This window comes from Gekko japonicus, unplaced genomic scaffold (assembly GCF_001447785.1).
Source record: "Gekko japonicus isolate JY-2015 unplaced genomic scaffold, Gekko_japonicus_V1.1 scaffold240, whole genome shotgun sequence".
NCBI classification, from domain to species: domain Eukaryota; kingdom Metazoa; phylum Chordata; class Lepidosauria; order Squamata; family Gekkonidae; genus Gekko; species Gekko japonicus.
Window position 1 is genome coordinate 1251672 of NW_015164672.1, and position 12900 is coordinate 1264571.

At 49.2% G+C, this 12900-nt stretch overlaps 1 protein-coding gene across 1 annotated transcript in view; it reads left to right on the plus strand.

Moving 5' to 3' along the window:
* The window catches only part of GIP (gastric inhibitory polypeptide), a 29412-nt gene extending 20440 nt beyond the window's left edge, over positions 1-8972 (plus strand). The window contains exons 2-6 of the mRNA XM_015409213.1: positions 577-729; positions 3461-3592; positions 4244-4363; positions 6827-6919; positions 8872-8972. Coding sequence (XP_015264699.1) covers positions 577-729; positions 3461-3592; positions 4244-4363; positions 6827-6919; positions 8872-8881 — 508 coding nt within the window. The 3' untranslated portion in view covers positions 8882-8972. The remainder of the gene's footprint in view (positions 1-576; positions 730-3460; positions 3593-4243; positions 4364-6826; positions 6920-8871) is intronic.
* The last annotated feature ends 3928 nt before the right edge of the window (positions 8973-12900 follow it).

Here is a 12900-nt window from a genome sequence, read left to right on the forward strand (position 1 = left end):
CTCTGACTGGCCTCCGTGCCTTATTTAAGGGGTCCCTAACCTTTCTGAGCCTCCAGGCACATTTGGAATTCTGACAGGGCGTGGTGCGCGCAGCAACAAAATGGCTGCCGCAGAATGGCTGCCTCAGGAGGCGGAGCCAGCCACAAAATGATGGCCACAGCTTAACTTCAGTCACACAGCGAAGATCCTTGTGTTGAGGTGGCAGCTGCTGCCAAAGCTACATTTTAAAAAATCTGCACAGACATTGAGATCTCCAATGGTAAATCAGAAGCCTTGTTGGGCAAAAGCCCTACCTGGCCTACCTACTTCCTTAAAAACTCTTGGGGGGGTGCCAGAAAAGGTGTCAGCGGGCACCTTAGTGCCTATGGGCACGACACTGGGGACCCCTGCCCTATCTGTTGACCCTCCAAGGCAATTGGTTGATGACTACGTAAAACAGGATGCTGGACTAGACGGCCCACTGGTCTGATCCAGGAGGGCTCTTCTTATGCTCTATCCAGCCAGCTTTTTCATTCATTCTCTCCCAACTCCTCGCCTTATTACAGGCTTCATCTCACATGGTTTGTGTCCACGCAGGTTCCCCGATCCCCAACGCTCGTTCTATAAATTTGCACGCTACATGCTGCGTTTCAGTCGCAGAACTAAAGCCGGGAACAGGATGCCTTTCCAAGTGGTCTCCCTCCTCCTGGTCTCGCTCAGTGTTGTGCTGATGGAGGAAAACGGCACCAGGTAAGCCCACGATCCAGCAAAAAGAATGCAGGATTTTTCCGCATCCTGTCTAATGCTCTCTTGCTAACCTCTGTCAAAACAAAACCCATGGTCTTGTTTTACGCTAGAAAAGAGCAAGGGTCCAGGAGCACCTTAAAGACCAGCAAAATTTGTGGCAGGCGGGTGATGAGCTTTCATAAGTCACTGCTCACTTCTTCAGATACAGCTAGAATGTGAGTCCATCGGTCCTGTATATTGGACAGTGAAGTGAAGACAGACAGATCTGAAGAAGTGAGCCGTGACTCACGGAAGCTCCTCCCCTGCCACAAATGTTGTTAGTCTTTAAGGTGCTCCTGGACTCTTGCTCTTTTCTACTGCCACAGACAGACTAACACGGCTACCCACCTTGATCGAAAACAAGCCGTGTTTTCTAGCTGCTTCTGTGGGATTGGGTGGCATTAATGAACTTTGAAACCTTGAATTCAGCTTGTACCTATCTTTGTAGCACCCCAGTCCTGTAGACTCCCACCCCCCACTGTCACTGCCTTTTTCCTGTTCCACCCAAAGTGAAACAGCTGCCACAGGTTGGAACTGGAAATAGGTGGCAGAATTTGCCCCGTATTGGTTTTTGCTCACAGTGAGGGTAACAATTGTTGCCTTAGAGCAGGGGTGTGTCGAACTCATTTGTTATGAGGGCCGGATCTGACATAAATGAGACCTTGTTGGGCCGGGCCATGTGTGTCATAAAATGTAATGCCAGGTAGCAGAGATATAAACTTTATAAAGAACACAAACGCAAAGGGGTTTTTTTAACTTAAAAACACTCTTAAAACATCAGCACTCTTGCAATATTTTGTGTATTTAACAGTGTCTGATAACTGACACCTCTTGCCCTGAATTATTACATCAAAATGTCTTTGCTGTTGCAATCTTGAGTATGCTGTTCAGGTGTGTATCTGTAAGCTGCAAACCTACAATGACGCAGCAGCAGCAGAACTGGAAGAAGAAGCAGAAGACAGCCAGTTCCACTGCGAGCCTTGATAGAAGCTCTCCGAGGGCCTGATCCGATCCCCAGGCCACATGTTTGACACCCCTGCCTTAGAGACTTTAGTCGCTTTCCACACTGGGGTTTTGATCCTCTCTGTTCCTGTAGCCTCTTTTCACCTCTGGAAACATCTATATGGGACTCACGTGGAGGAATAGTTGTGTGGGCTGAGAAGGGTGGAGTGAAAAGGGACAGAGTGGTGAAATGTCCCCTCTTAACTATTCCTCAAGTGCAGCTCCACTGACAAAAGGGGACAGTGGTCATTCCTCTCTCCAGCCCACCAACCTACATGGTTGTTCCTCCACCCAGATGTCATGACCTTGGGAGCTATCTTTCCTTGGGCTGGAAGGAGCTATAGCAGGGGTCCCTAAACCTTTCGGGCCTGTGGCCACCTTTTGAATTCTGAGACAGGGTGGTGGGTGCAAACACAAAATGGCTGCCTCAGGAAGTGGAGCCACACACCTGGCGGAAGGCCAAGTGCAGGTGAGAAGGAGGAGGAGGAGAGGAGGAGGAGAAGAGGAGGAGGAGGTTGGATTTATGCCCCACCCTTCACTTGGAGTCTCAGAGCAACTTACAATCTCCGTTCCCCTCCCCTCTCCACAACAGACACCCTGTGAGGTAGGTGGGGCTGAGAGAGCTCTGAGACAACTGCCCTTGAGAGAACAGCTCTGAGTGAACTTGTGACTGACCCAAGGTCACACCAGCAGCTGCATGTGGAGGAGTGGGGGATCAAACCCAGTTCTCCCAGATTAAGAGTCCGCGCTCTTAACCACTACACCAAATTGGGTAAGTTAAAAAAATGCTATGGAGACTAAGGTCCCCAACGTGGTGCCTATGGGCACCATGGCACCCACCAACCCCTTTCTTGGTGCCCATGAAGTGCTTTTGGGAACTGGGCAGGACCAGATGGGGCTCTTGCCCAGCAGGCTTCTCATTGGCCAATGGATATCCATTGCTGCAGTGGCAGCTGCCACCATGGTGCTTGTTCCTTCTCTCACACTCTTTTCCAGTGTATATTTAAAATGCGTGTGGCTCTGCTTCCCGCAGCAGCGATTTTGTGGCTGCAAGCACCAGCCTGTGTTTTATTAAGCTAGTGTAATACCTGTAGTAGGTGGCAACCTCTCTTTGTATATTTCTGGTCACTGTTCTACATCTAATTGTTCCATAAGTGAATGCCTTTTAATATCAGGAAGATATACTGGCATTTCATTTAGAAGTATGACTACATTTGAGAAGAATCGACATATTGGTTCTATAGAAATTATGAGTTGGATCCATCCAGCTTTTTCACTCAAAGTCACCCAGTCTTCCTCCTTACCACAGCCTTTTTCCCACATGGCTTTTGTCACAGAGAGGTTCCATGATCTGCAGCCAGTGTTCCCTCTAAGCTGAGTTACTGTGAGCCAGCTCACAGTTTTTTAGCCTCCAGCTCACAGATTTTTGTCTCGGCTCAAGAAGGATGGCTCGAGAGCAAACTAATTTCTGCAGTGGCCAAATCGCTCGCTCACAACTTTAATGCCCGTCGCTCACAAAGTAGAATTTTTGCTCACAAGGCTCCACAGCTTAGAGGGAGCATTGTCTGCAGCACCTTTTTGGGTGTTCACCGGTAGAAAAACCGGTTGGATCTTACCAGCTGTTGAAGAGCTAGGGACAAGGGAATTTCCCATCTTCTTGTGCTGTGCGGTCACGTTTCCCCTCCGCTGCCAGGGCAAACACAAAGATCCTCCAGAGACGGTATTCCGAGGGGACGTTAGCAAGCGATTACAGTCGAACTCTGGACAACATGCTGAAGAAGAATTTTGTGGAGTGGCTCTTGACCAGAAGAGAAAACAAGATGGAGTAAGTCTCACTTTGGTGCCAACCTAAAGATTCTTGTTTTATCTTTCATTGTCTGAATTCAGACATCACAACTAATTGGGGCTTGATCAAGCTATGTTTTATCATGCTGTCTGTCTGTAGCCTGAGTCAGCCAGGGCATATCTGATTTACTGTCAAGTAAAACATGTGAGGAGCTGCGGTAGCTCAAGTGGTTAAGACGCTGAACTGCAGGCTGTGGAAGGTCAGTAGTTCAGCAGTTCGAGACCCAAGTGTGCCGCATGATGGAGTGAGCTCCCATCTCTAGTTCCAGCTCCTGCCAACCTAGCAGTTCAAAAGCAAGACATTGCAAGTAGATAAATAGGTACCACTTTGGTGGGAAGGTAACAGTGTTCCGTGCGCCTTGGTGTTTATTCATGCCGGCCACATGACCACGGGAACGTCTTCGGACAGCGCTGGCTCTTCGGCTTTGAAACGGAGATGAGCACCACAACCCTAGAGTCGGATTCGACTGGTTTTCGAGCAAGGGAACCTTTACCTTTACCTAAAACATTTGAAACAGTAACATGTTCATCTAGACTCAAGAAAAGTAAAGAGATGGATTTAACAGCTGAAACATTTAGTGCTGTCTGTTGGAATCCTGGAGTTTTACTCTCCCGTACATTTCTCCTCCAGTAACAGCCTTGACCCATCCAAGAGAGAAGTTGAATCCCCAGCATTAAATACACACTTTCAAGGAACTGAAGCTAGATCTCAGGAAGCAAAGGATTTCTTTATTTGCCTTCTGCAACAAAGGTGAGAGCAATGGAATTACTGGTCTGTGAAATTAGGCTACATCTCAGCAGAACAAAGTTCGAGTCCAGTGGCACCTTTAAGGCCAACAAAATTTTATTCAAGGTCATAAGCTTTCGTGTGCAAGCACCCTTCTTCAAATCTCAGCATTTAGTCATAATTCCCCACACTTTCATGGTTTGACAGTCAGAAACTCACAGATACAAACTAATTAATAGGAATGTGCATTCAAGTCTTAGCTAAATGAAAGCCAGTCCAAAACTACCTTGCTCGTTCATAGCATGGTTACAAATAAACTGAATTGCAAAATTACCAAAATTGATAATATTTGGCCCCTGCCACACGGGGGGGGGGGGGTACGGCCAAAGTGCGGCTTTTCAAATCCGCACCAAAAGAGACACACGGCGGCGGGATCAGCCGAACTGCGCGTGCAAAGTTCGGCCGGGAGCCTCGATTGCTCCTGCAGACGAGCGCGCCGGCGATCTCACGGCCACGCTTGCTGCGGTGCTTCAGGTAAGTCCTACCAGTTAGTAGGTTCTTTTTTTGCACTGCATTTTCGTTCTGAAGGGATGGATCAGGAACGGGTGTGCGCCGATTCCTAGATGTTGCGGTGGGATCGTGCCTGTTTTCTGCGTCCCCGATCTGTCCCTCTTCCGGGCCAGAACCTCCCATGTGACCGGGGCCTTTGAAAATCTTCTGATCTTGTTATTCTGATGCCTTGCTAGCTGGCTTAAAGCTCATGGGGGTCAGGGGAAAGGAAGACACTGAGAAGATAATGTAACTGACAGGAACCTTTTCCACCTGCGGAGTTATACAGCTCTTGCCATTAAAGAGATTTGAACTAGTGAAAAAAAGGAGAGGTCCCTTTTTGATCACCCAAAGGTGCTGGGGATCCTGGGACCTGAATGGACAAAAAAGAGGGACACAGGGTTGCTAAGTCCTCCCTGGCCACCGTTGGGGGATTAGAGGGGTTAGGGTTGCCAGATTCAGGTTGGGAAACTCCTGGAGACTTGTAGATGGAGCCTTGGGAGGACAGGGACCTCAGCGGGATACAATGCCATAAAGCAGGGCTATTTTTGGACAGGAACGCACAGGAACGGAGTTCCTGCTGGCTTCAGAGTTGGCCACACCCACTACACCCAAGCCAAGGGAAGGCAGTTTAAACTGCCTCCCCTCCCCTCCAAGGGCTAGCTTGCCCGGGCTCCTCACAGCCGCGGGGCGCCCAGGCAAGCCAAGGGAAGGCATGGGGGTGTGGTCTAATATGCTAATGAGTTCCTGCTGTTGGGTGTGGCCTATTATGCTAATGAGTTCCTGCTGGGCTTTTTCTACCAAAAAAAGCCCTGCCATAAAGTACACCCCCTCCAAGTCCAAGGCATCCATTTTCTCCAGGGGAACTGATATGTGTAGTCTGGAGATGAGCTGTAATTCCAGGGGATCCCCAGGTCCCCCCTAGAGGCTGGCGTCCCTAGTGGAACAAGAGCTCTAATAAGGAAAGGAATTAGGTGAAATAGAGCAAAAACCTGGCTTGATCCAATCCCACATGTTTAGCTTCGATTAATTACATTGTTAATTAATCACCTGACGCCCAGCCTCGAAAAGTGACTGCTTTGATTCTACGTATGCACAATGGCTTCCGTAGGCTTCATAGTCTATTATCTGATGCTGTGCCTGGCTGGCACAATAGCAAATTTGCTTGCACACGCTGATATACAGGCAAGCAGCGCTGCAGATAGAGGACAAGACAAGATACGATGGAAGGAGGCTAAATTTTTGCTTGCACCCCTGTGACCACAGGCAGCTCTGCAGGTTGGGGCAGGCACAGAGGCAATGCCATAACTGACCCCCTCCCCCCACAAAAAATAATAACATCAGGCAGTGTCAATATCTTCTTGTGGGGTGTATCCAGCCAGTTTTTTCACTTGGTAAGCTTGGGGGAATCAGATAGGACAGATCCATACGCTGAAACATATTTCCAGGTTTGCTGGAACAGAGAGATCGCCTATGACAATTTGCACCAGGGTACAGCAGATGGACCCCAAATCTGCTTTGGACCCTTTTATTGTTTCACACAAACCTATGAGACTGGAAAGGTTGGCACAGTATTGTGATCAGGTGGCCCAGGTCAACTCTGCCATGGAAGCTCGCTGGGCGACTTTGGTTATTCTCTTTCAGCTTGACCTACCACACATGCTGGTGGGTGTCAGAATAAAATGGCAGAGGGGTGAGCAATGCAAGCGGATCCGGGATCCCACTGTGGAGAAAAGCAGTGTGTAAATATCTAACCAAAAATAAATTCTCCAATGCCTAGGGACCCTCTCGCTAAGTGTTTCGTTGCCTAGGCAAGCGGGCTCCTGTGTTTTCTTCCAACTCCACCTGTACAATCGTATTTTCACATCTTTCCATTCCCCTCCTTTCAGTCTATGCTATCTCACTGACCCCTGCAGTGTCACAGTATCTCTCTTACAGCCTTATTCTGCCGAATGGTTTTGATCAGTGGAAGGACATTTTGAAGGAGGAATTTCTGGACTGGCTGATTTCTGCTGACCTCTGCAGGCCAATGTGAGTGAATCGCTCTTATTCGTTTCCCCTTTCCCCTCAGGGCTGGTCAGATTGTGCAGGCAACCCAAGTGGTCACACAGGAGCGGCAGCCTTTTAGAGGTGCTAATGAAGCAGCAAATCGTCTGAGAGATGAAGCATGGATTGCTGTAATCCTGCTACATTGACTGCTAGCTGTGTTGGCTGCTCTCAGATACTGGGATGGATCCTACCAGCTTTTCCACGGGAGCAAAAGGGAGGCGGTACCATATGGCCTGATTTTCCTCCTCGCTACAGCTCCACCCCATGTGGGGGTTGTGCCCCTGCAGGCCCCACAATCCTCAACATTGCCTCTGGGGTAGGGGGCTAAATGGCTGCCCTCCAACGCAAGCAGAAAACCTGGTATGGTCTAACCCATTGCCAAATGTTACTGTTCTTGCAAACTCATTGGATTGCCAGCAGAAAACTTGGTACGGTCCAACCCACTGTCAAATGTTACTGTTCTTGCAAACTTATTGGATTGCCAGCCCTGAGCTGGATAGCCCAGGCTAGCCTGATCTCATCAGATCTTCGAAGCCAAGCAAGGTTAACCCTGGCTAGTATTTGGATGAGTGACCTCCAAGGAATACCAGGGCATGACGCAGAAGTAGGCAATGGCCTTACTTGCCTTACAAGTCTTTACAAACAAGTCTATCTTGCCATCGAGTGGCGCATGATGCTAAAAAGAGCTAGAACTATTGGATTGCCAGTGGTGAATAGCAGCCATTTTCAGGGGAATTGAACTTAGTCACCCGGAGATCTGTTGTAATTCTGGGACATCCCCACCTCCAGTTGGAGGTTAACAACCCTCCCGTCTCTAGTTCCAGCTCCTGCCAACCTAGCAGTTCGAAAGCAAGAAATTGCAAGTAGATAAATAGGTACCACTTCAGTGGGAAGGTCACAGCGTTCTGTGCGCCTTGGTGTTTAGTCATGCCGGCCACATCACCACGGAAACGTCTTCGGACAGCGCTGGCTCTTCGGCTTTGAAACGGAGATGAGCACCGCAACCCTAGAGTCGGATTCGACTGGCTTTCGAGCAAGGGAACCTTTACCTTTACCTTTTTTACCATGACAAAAATTCACAGTGCGTGTGAGTGTGTGTGTAGTTGTTAAAAGGGGGGGAAATCACAGAATCATTTCGAGGAGAATTAGATGGAGGGTTGGTTTCGGCTCTGTTGGATACAGATGTAATGAATAAGCATAGTATGCAAGGATTGAGAGCAGAATGCCCAGTCCAAAGCATCACAGAAGGCTGTAGTGGTGCTGTGGCTCAGTCAAAGTGCACCTGCTTTGCATACAGAATGTCCCTGGTTCAGTCCCTGGCATCTCCAGGATCAGATAGGAGGAGACGTGAATGACTCAAAACCCTGGAGAGCAGCTGCCACTCAGAGTAGACAGCATGGCCCTGACCTGGATAGCCCAGGCAAGCCCGATCTCATCAGGTCTCAGAAGCTAATCACGGCCGACCCTGGCAAAGAATACCAGGGTCGGGAGGCAAAGGCAAGCTATCAAGCCGCTTCTCTGAATGTCCTCCATGCCCCAGTAGGAGTTGCCAGAGGTCGTCATGACTTCCAGACATGGGCACCCAGTGGGGGAGATCCCCCAATTAGGCAGGCTCCTTCCTGACGCCGGCCAGCTGGCCCTGCAGGGGAAGTCCCATCTGCAAATGCACACTCCCCCGCCCAACCTCTGGGTAAACCGGAAGTGCTTCTCTGACGTGATGACATCGCTTGTGGGTGACATCATCCCGCCGGGGACACAGGGGGTGACGCTCTGCTTTCTGAGCAAAACTCTATGGCTTGAGGTCAGATTTGAGGTCAAGTTTCCTATAGAGTTTTGCCCAAAAAGTAGAGCGTCTCCCTAGATGTCCCCAGTGTGATGATGCCAGATCTTCAGGCTCGTTATGAAAGTTAATATTTTTCTCCTTCCATTTCCAGGGGACAGTAGCCCCAGGGCTTCCTGAAGAAAGAAGACGGATTCACTTCTGTCCCTTGTTGGTTTTGTACCTTTTGCTCACGAGAGTTGAACTTCATGATGATGATGCAAAAATAATAAAAGAATCTGTGCTCCTGTGGAGATGTGCTTGAGAGTTGCATTCAATGAGAACAAAGCATATCTCAGCTTGTTGTGTTCCGGAAGAGAACCCTAGTTTAATCGATTAATAACTTTTGCTAATCAAGCAGTTGGTGAGGCAGTGAGGTGCTACTGATCAACGGGAGGAGACTCTGGATCAATGTTCCCTCTAAGCTGTGGAGTCCTGTGAGCAAAAATTCAACTTTGTGAGCTACCAGCATTAAAGTTGTGAGCAGGCAGGTGATTTGGCTACTGCATAAATTAGTTTGCCCTGGACTGGAGCCATCCTTCCTGAGTGAAGACAACAATGTGTGAGCTGGAGGGTGAAAAACTGTAAGCTAGCTCACACTAACTCAGCTTAGAGGGAACACTGCTCTGGATCCACCTTCAGTGGTGAAGCTCACCAGGTTGTTTGATCCACAGTTCGGAGCTATATTCAAATCCAGTCAGCCGCACTTTGGAGCAGTGTGGTACAGTTGCTAGTTTGCAGCAGTGCCCCCATGAAACACCCAGATCCTGATCTTTGCTCAGACACACATGATTGACTTCATGAGATTTAAAACCTCTGCCTTTCAACTTGAAGGTTTTATGGCCAGTCACAAATACGTTTGAAGGGCAACAGTACAATGACAAAATGCCACAACCAACTAGAACAGCGAAAGGGGATGGCCCGATGCTCAACACCTGGCCAGACAGGCTTCACCGGGTCCAGAATAGTCTGCTGGACTTGACAGAATGTCTCGGCAAAATGGAGGTTGGCTAGTGAAAGGAATGTGAGGCTGGGACAAGCCACTCAAGGTGGCTGACTCCGAGCCCCTGAGGCAATGGCTGGCCCATCAAGGAAGGAGCTAAGGCAGGGCTCTCCAATTTTTCTGAGCCTGTGAGCTCCGCTGTAATTCAGTCACAGGGTGGTGGGTTGCAGCCACAAAATGGCTGCCACAAAATGGCTTCTGAGTGGAGCCAGCCATACAATGGCTGTTTATTTTTATTTATTTATTCGACTTTTATCCCGCCCTTCCGCCGAAGCAGAACTGTTGTAGTTCACCTTCAGTCTCATAGCAAAGATCCTTGTGCTGTGGTGGCAGCTGCTGCCAAAACAACATTTTAAAAAATCCACACAGCCAATCAAATGTCCAATGGCCAGTGAGACGCTCTGCCAGGCAAAAGTCATACCTGGCTACATCCGCGTTCTAAAAACACTTGGTGGGCACCCGGAAAGGTACTGGCAGGCACCATAGTGCCCATGGAGACCCCTACATAAGATATGCAGAACCTTCAGGAGAGGTCTAGAGAGCAGCACAACCCAGCACAACCAAGGCGCCATGGCAAATTGTATTGCGTATTTTGACAGAATCAAGGCTACACAGCTGCCCCATCATACCCAAGGTTTCTTCACACCAGCTCTCATTCAGAAGAAAAAGAAGAAGAAGAGATTGGATTTATACCCCGCCCTTCACTACCCAAAGGAGTCTCAGAGGGGCTTACAATCTCCTTTCCCTCCCCCTCCCCACAACAGACACCCTGTGAGGTAGGTGGGGCTAAGAGAGCTCTCCTGAGAACTGCTCTTTCAAGAACAGCTCTGACAGAACCATGGCTTGCCAAGGTCATCCAGCAGCTGCAAGTGGAAGAGTGGGGAATCAAACCAGTTCTCCCAGATTAGAGTCCGTGCACTTAACCACTACACCTAACTGGCTCTCAAACAGGCCAATCAGATTCTTCTCAGCCAGTTTTTTAATTTAGATGCAAAAGAGGCATGACCGATCCACCTGTAATCCCTCTCTGCCTTCTCTGATTGGAGGAGTGAAAAGTACGCAGACGGAGAGTGATTTCAGCAAAGCGTACTTTATTCGATCAGGAACAAGACGACCTGGGCCGGCTTGCAGGCCGGCTTATATCCCCCGAGAAATCGCCACCCAAAACACACTCCTACTACCTAATAGGTTATTTACAGTGGCCGAGAGTCCCATAGGCTCTCGGCCGGGAACCTAGCCCCCTGATTGGAGCGGGCTAGGATCCGCATAGTCCATTGTCTCTTGGAGCGAAGCTCGACGTTTGGGTCTGACCACATGGAGCCCAAGCCGACCACGCGGTCTGGACTGGATACATTACAAGGAGTGTCAGGCCTCTGATCCCCCTAGGGTTGCCAACCTCCAGGTGGGGGTTAGAGATCTCCTGCTATTACAACTCATCTCCAGGTGACCGAGATCAGTTCCCCTGGAGAAAATGTTCCCTTTGGAAGGTATACTCAATGGCATCATACCCCATTGAAATCCTTCCCCTCCCCAAACACTGCCCTCTTCAGGCTCCACCCCCAAAATCTCCAGGTATTTCCTAACCCGGGGCTGGCAACCCTAGATCCCCCTTGCCCTTCCTCCATGCACCTATCAGAAGCCCCAGTTCTAACTTTCCCCCTCCTCCGGGCAACTCTGCTGAAGTCAGTCTTTGTTTTGTTCTGTGCTTGATCCCTATAACTGAGCTCCCTTCCCAGCGTGCCGCCACCATACACCGTTGGCACACACACCATCCTGCACAAATGGCATTTTGCTTCTGCTACATGGTGCGTGCTTGCCTGTGAAATTTCAAAGCCAAGGAAACAATCCAGAGGTCATTTCGGGGGGGATCGCGGGGGATCACAGTTTCCCCCGGGTGAGGCACGGGGGGTGGGGCACATGACGAAGCCCCGCCCCCTGCTTCCGGCCACCCCGCTTCCGACCCTCATTCAGCCAGGAGGAGGCAGGAGAAGAGGGAGGGTAAGTTGCTTCCTCCCCGCCTCTCCCCACCCCTGCCTGCCTGGGGCCAGGGAGGGCCTTCACGGGGTGTGTGGCCTTATGACACACTTCCGGTGATGCCAGGGGGTGTGGCCTTATGACACGCTTCCGGTGATGTCAGGGGGTGTGGTATATGCTAATGAGTTATGCTAATGAGTTCCCCTAGCTCTTGTTCTACAAAGACCCCTGAATCAATCCTTACTTCCCCTACAGTTAGTGGTGGCATCTAAGTCAGAATTGTTGGATTCCTGCCCCCTTGCAACAAGGTCAGTGTTGTCTTCATAAAGAAGAGGAGGGGTCTGACAGCATTAATGCAGAATTTTGGAACTCTATAGTGATTCTGTTAGAACTGCACGTTTTAGGGCGATCCAGGGCTCCTCGCTTCCACATGGGAAGCTGTTGTGAGAATTTCACTTAAGGAACGTTCCACTAGAGGGCAATATTACGGCGCATTAAACCCGTTTCCGGATGAAAGGAAGAAGAAACATCTCCTCTAAACAGAATAAAGTTTGAGTCCAATGGCACCTTTAAGACCAGCAAAGTTTTATTTAAGGTGCAAGCTTTCGTGTGCAAGCACACTTCCTCAGATAAACTGAAACAAAATTTCTTCAAGCCTTACATACAGGGGTGTGTGTGGAAGCGTCAGGAAGGACCAGTGAGATTTAAGATGCGGAAGTGAAGCTGAGATTGGATCAAGGCGGCAACAGTGTATATTAGATCACTACTCCACAAATTCCTCCTTTGGTAGTGTTACCAGATGTCTTCAGAGGCCATGTCCTCTTTTTTTGGTGTCCATCCTCTTTGGGTCTTTTAAAAAGAAACTGATGAAAATATCCCCTTTTGGGGTTGGAAAGTTAGGAATGTTCCTAGTTAGTAGCGATAATCACAGCTTAAATAGCAGGGGTATTTAAAATGAGATTTGTCATCGTGATCACTTGTTTGAATTAGTAGATCGGGAACAAAGTCCTCTTTTTCGCTTTTCAGAATATAGTAACTATCCTTTAGACTCCATAGCGCTCCTCATTCGCACTCCAAAGCTCAAACCCTGTGCACGGGACTAGCCAAACGCCGCTGCCGTCCAAAAAGCGAATTCCCAGCGTGCAGAATTTGAAAAATGCATACACT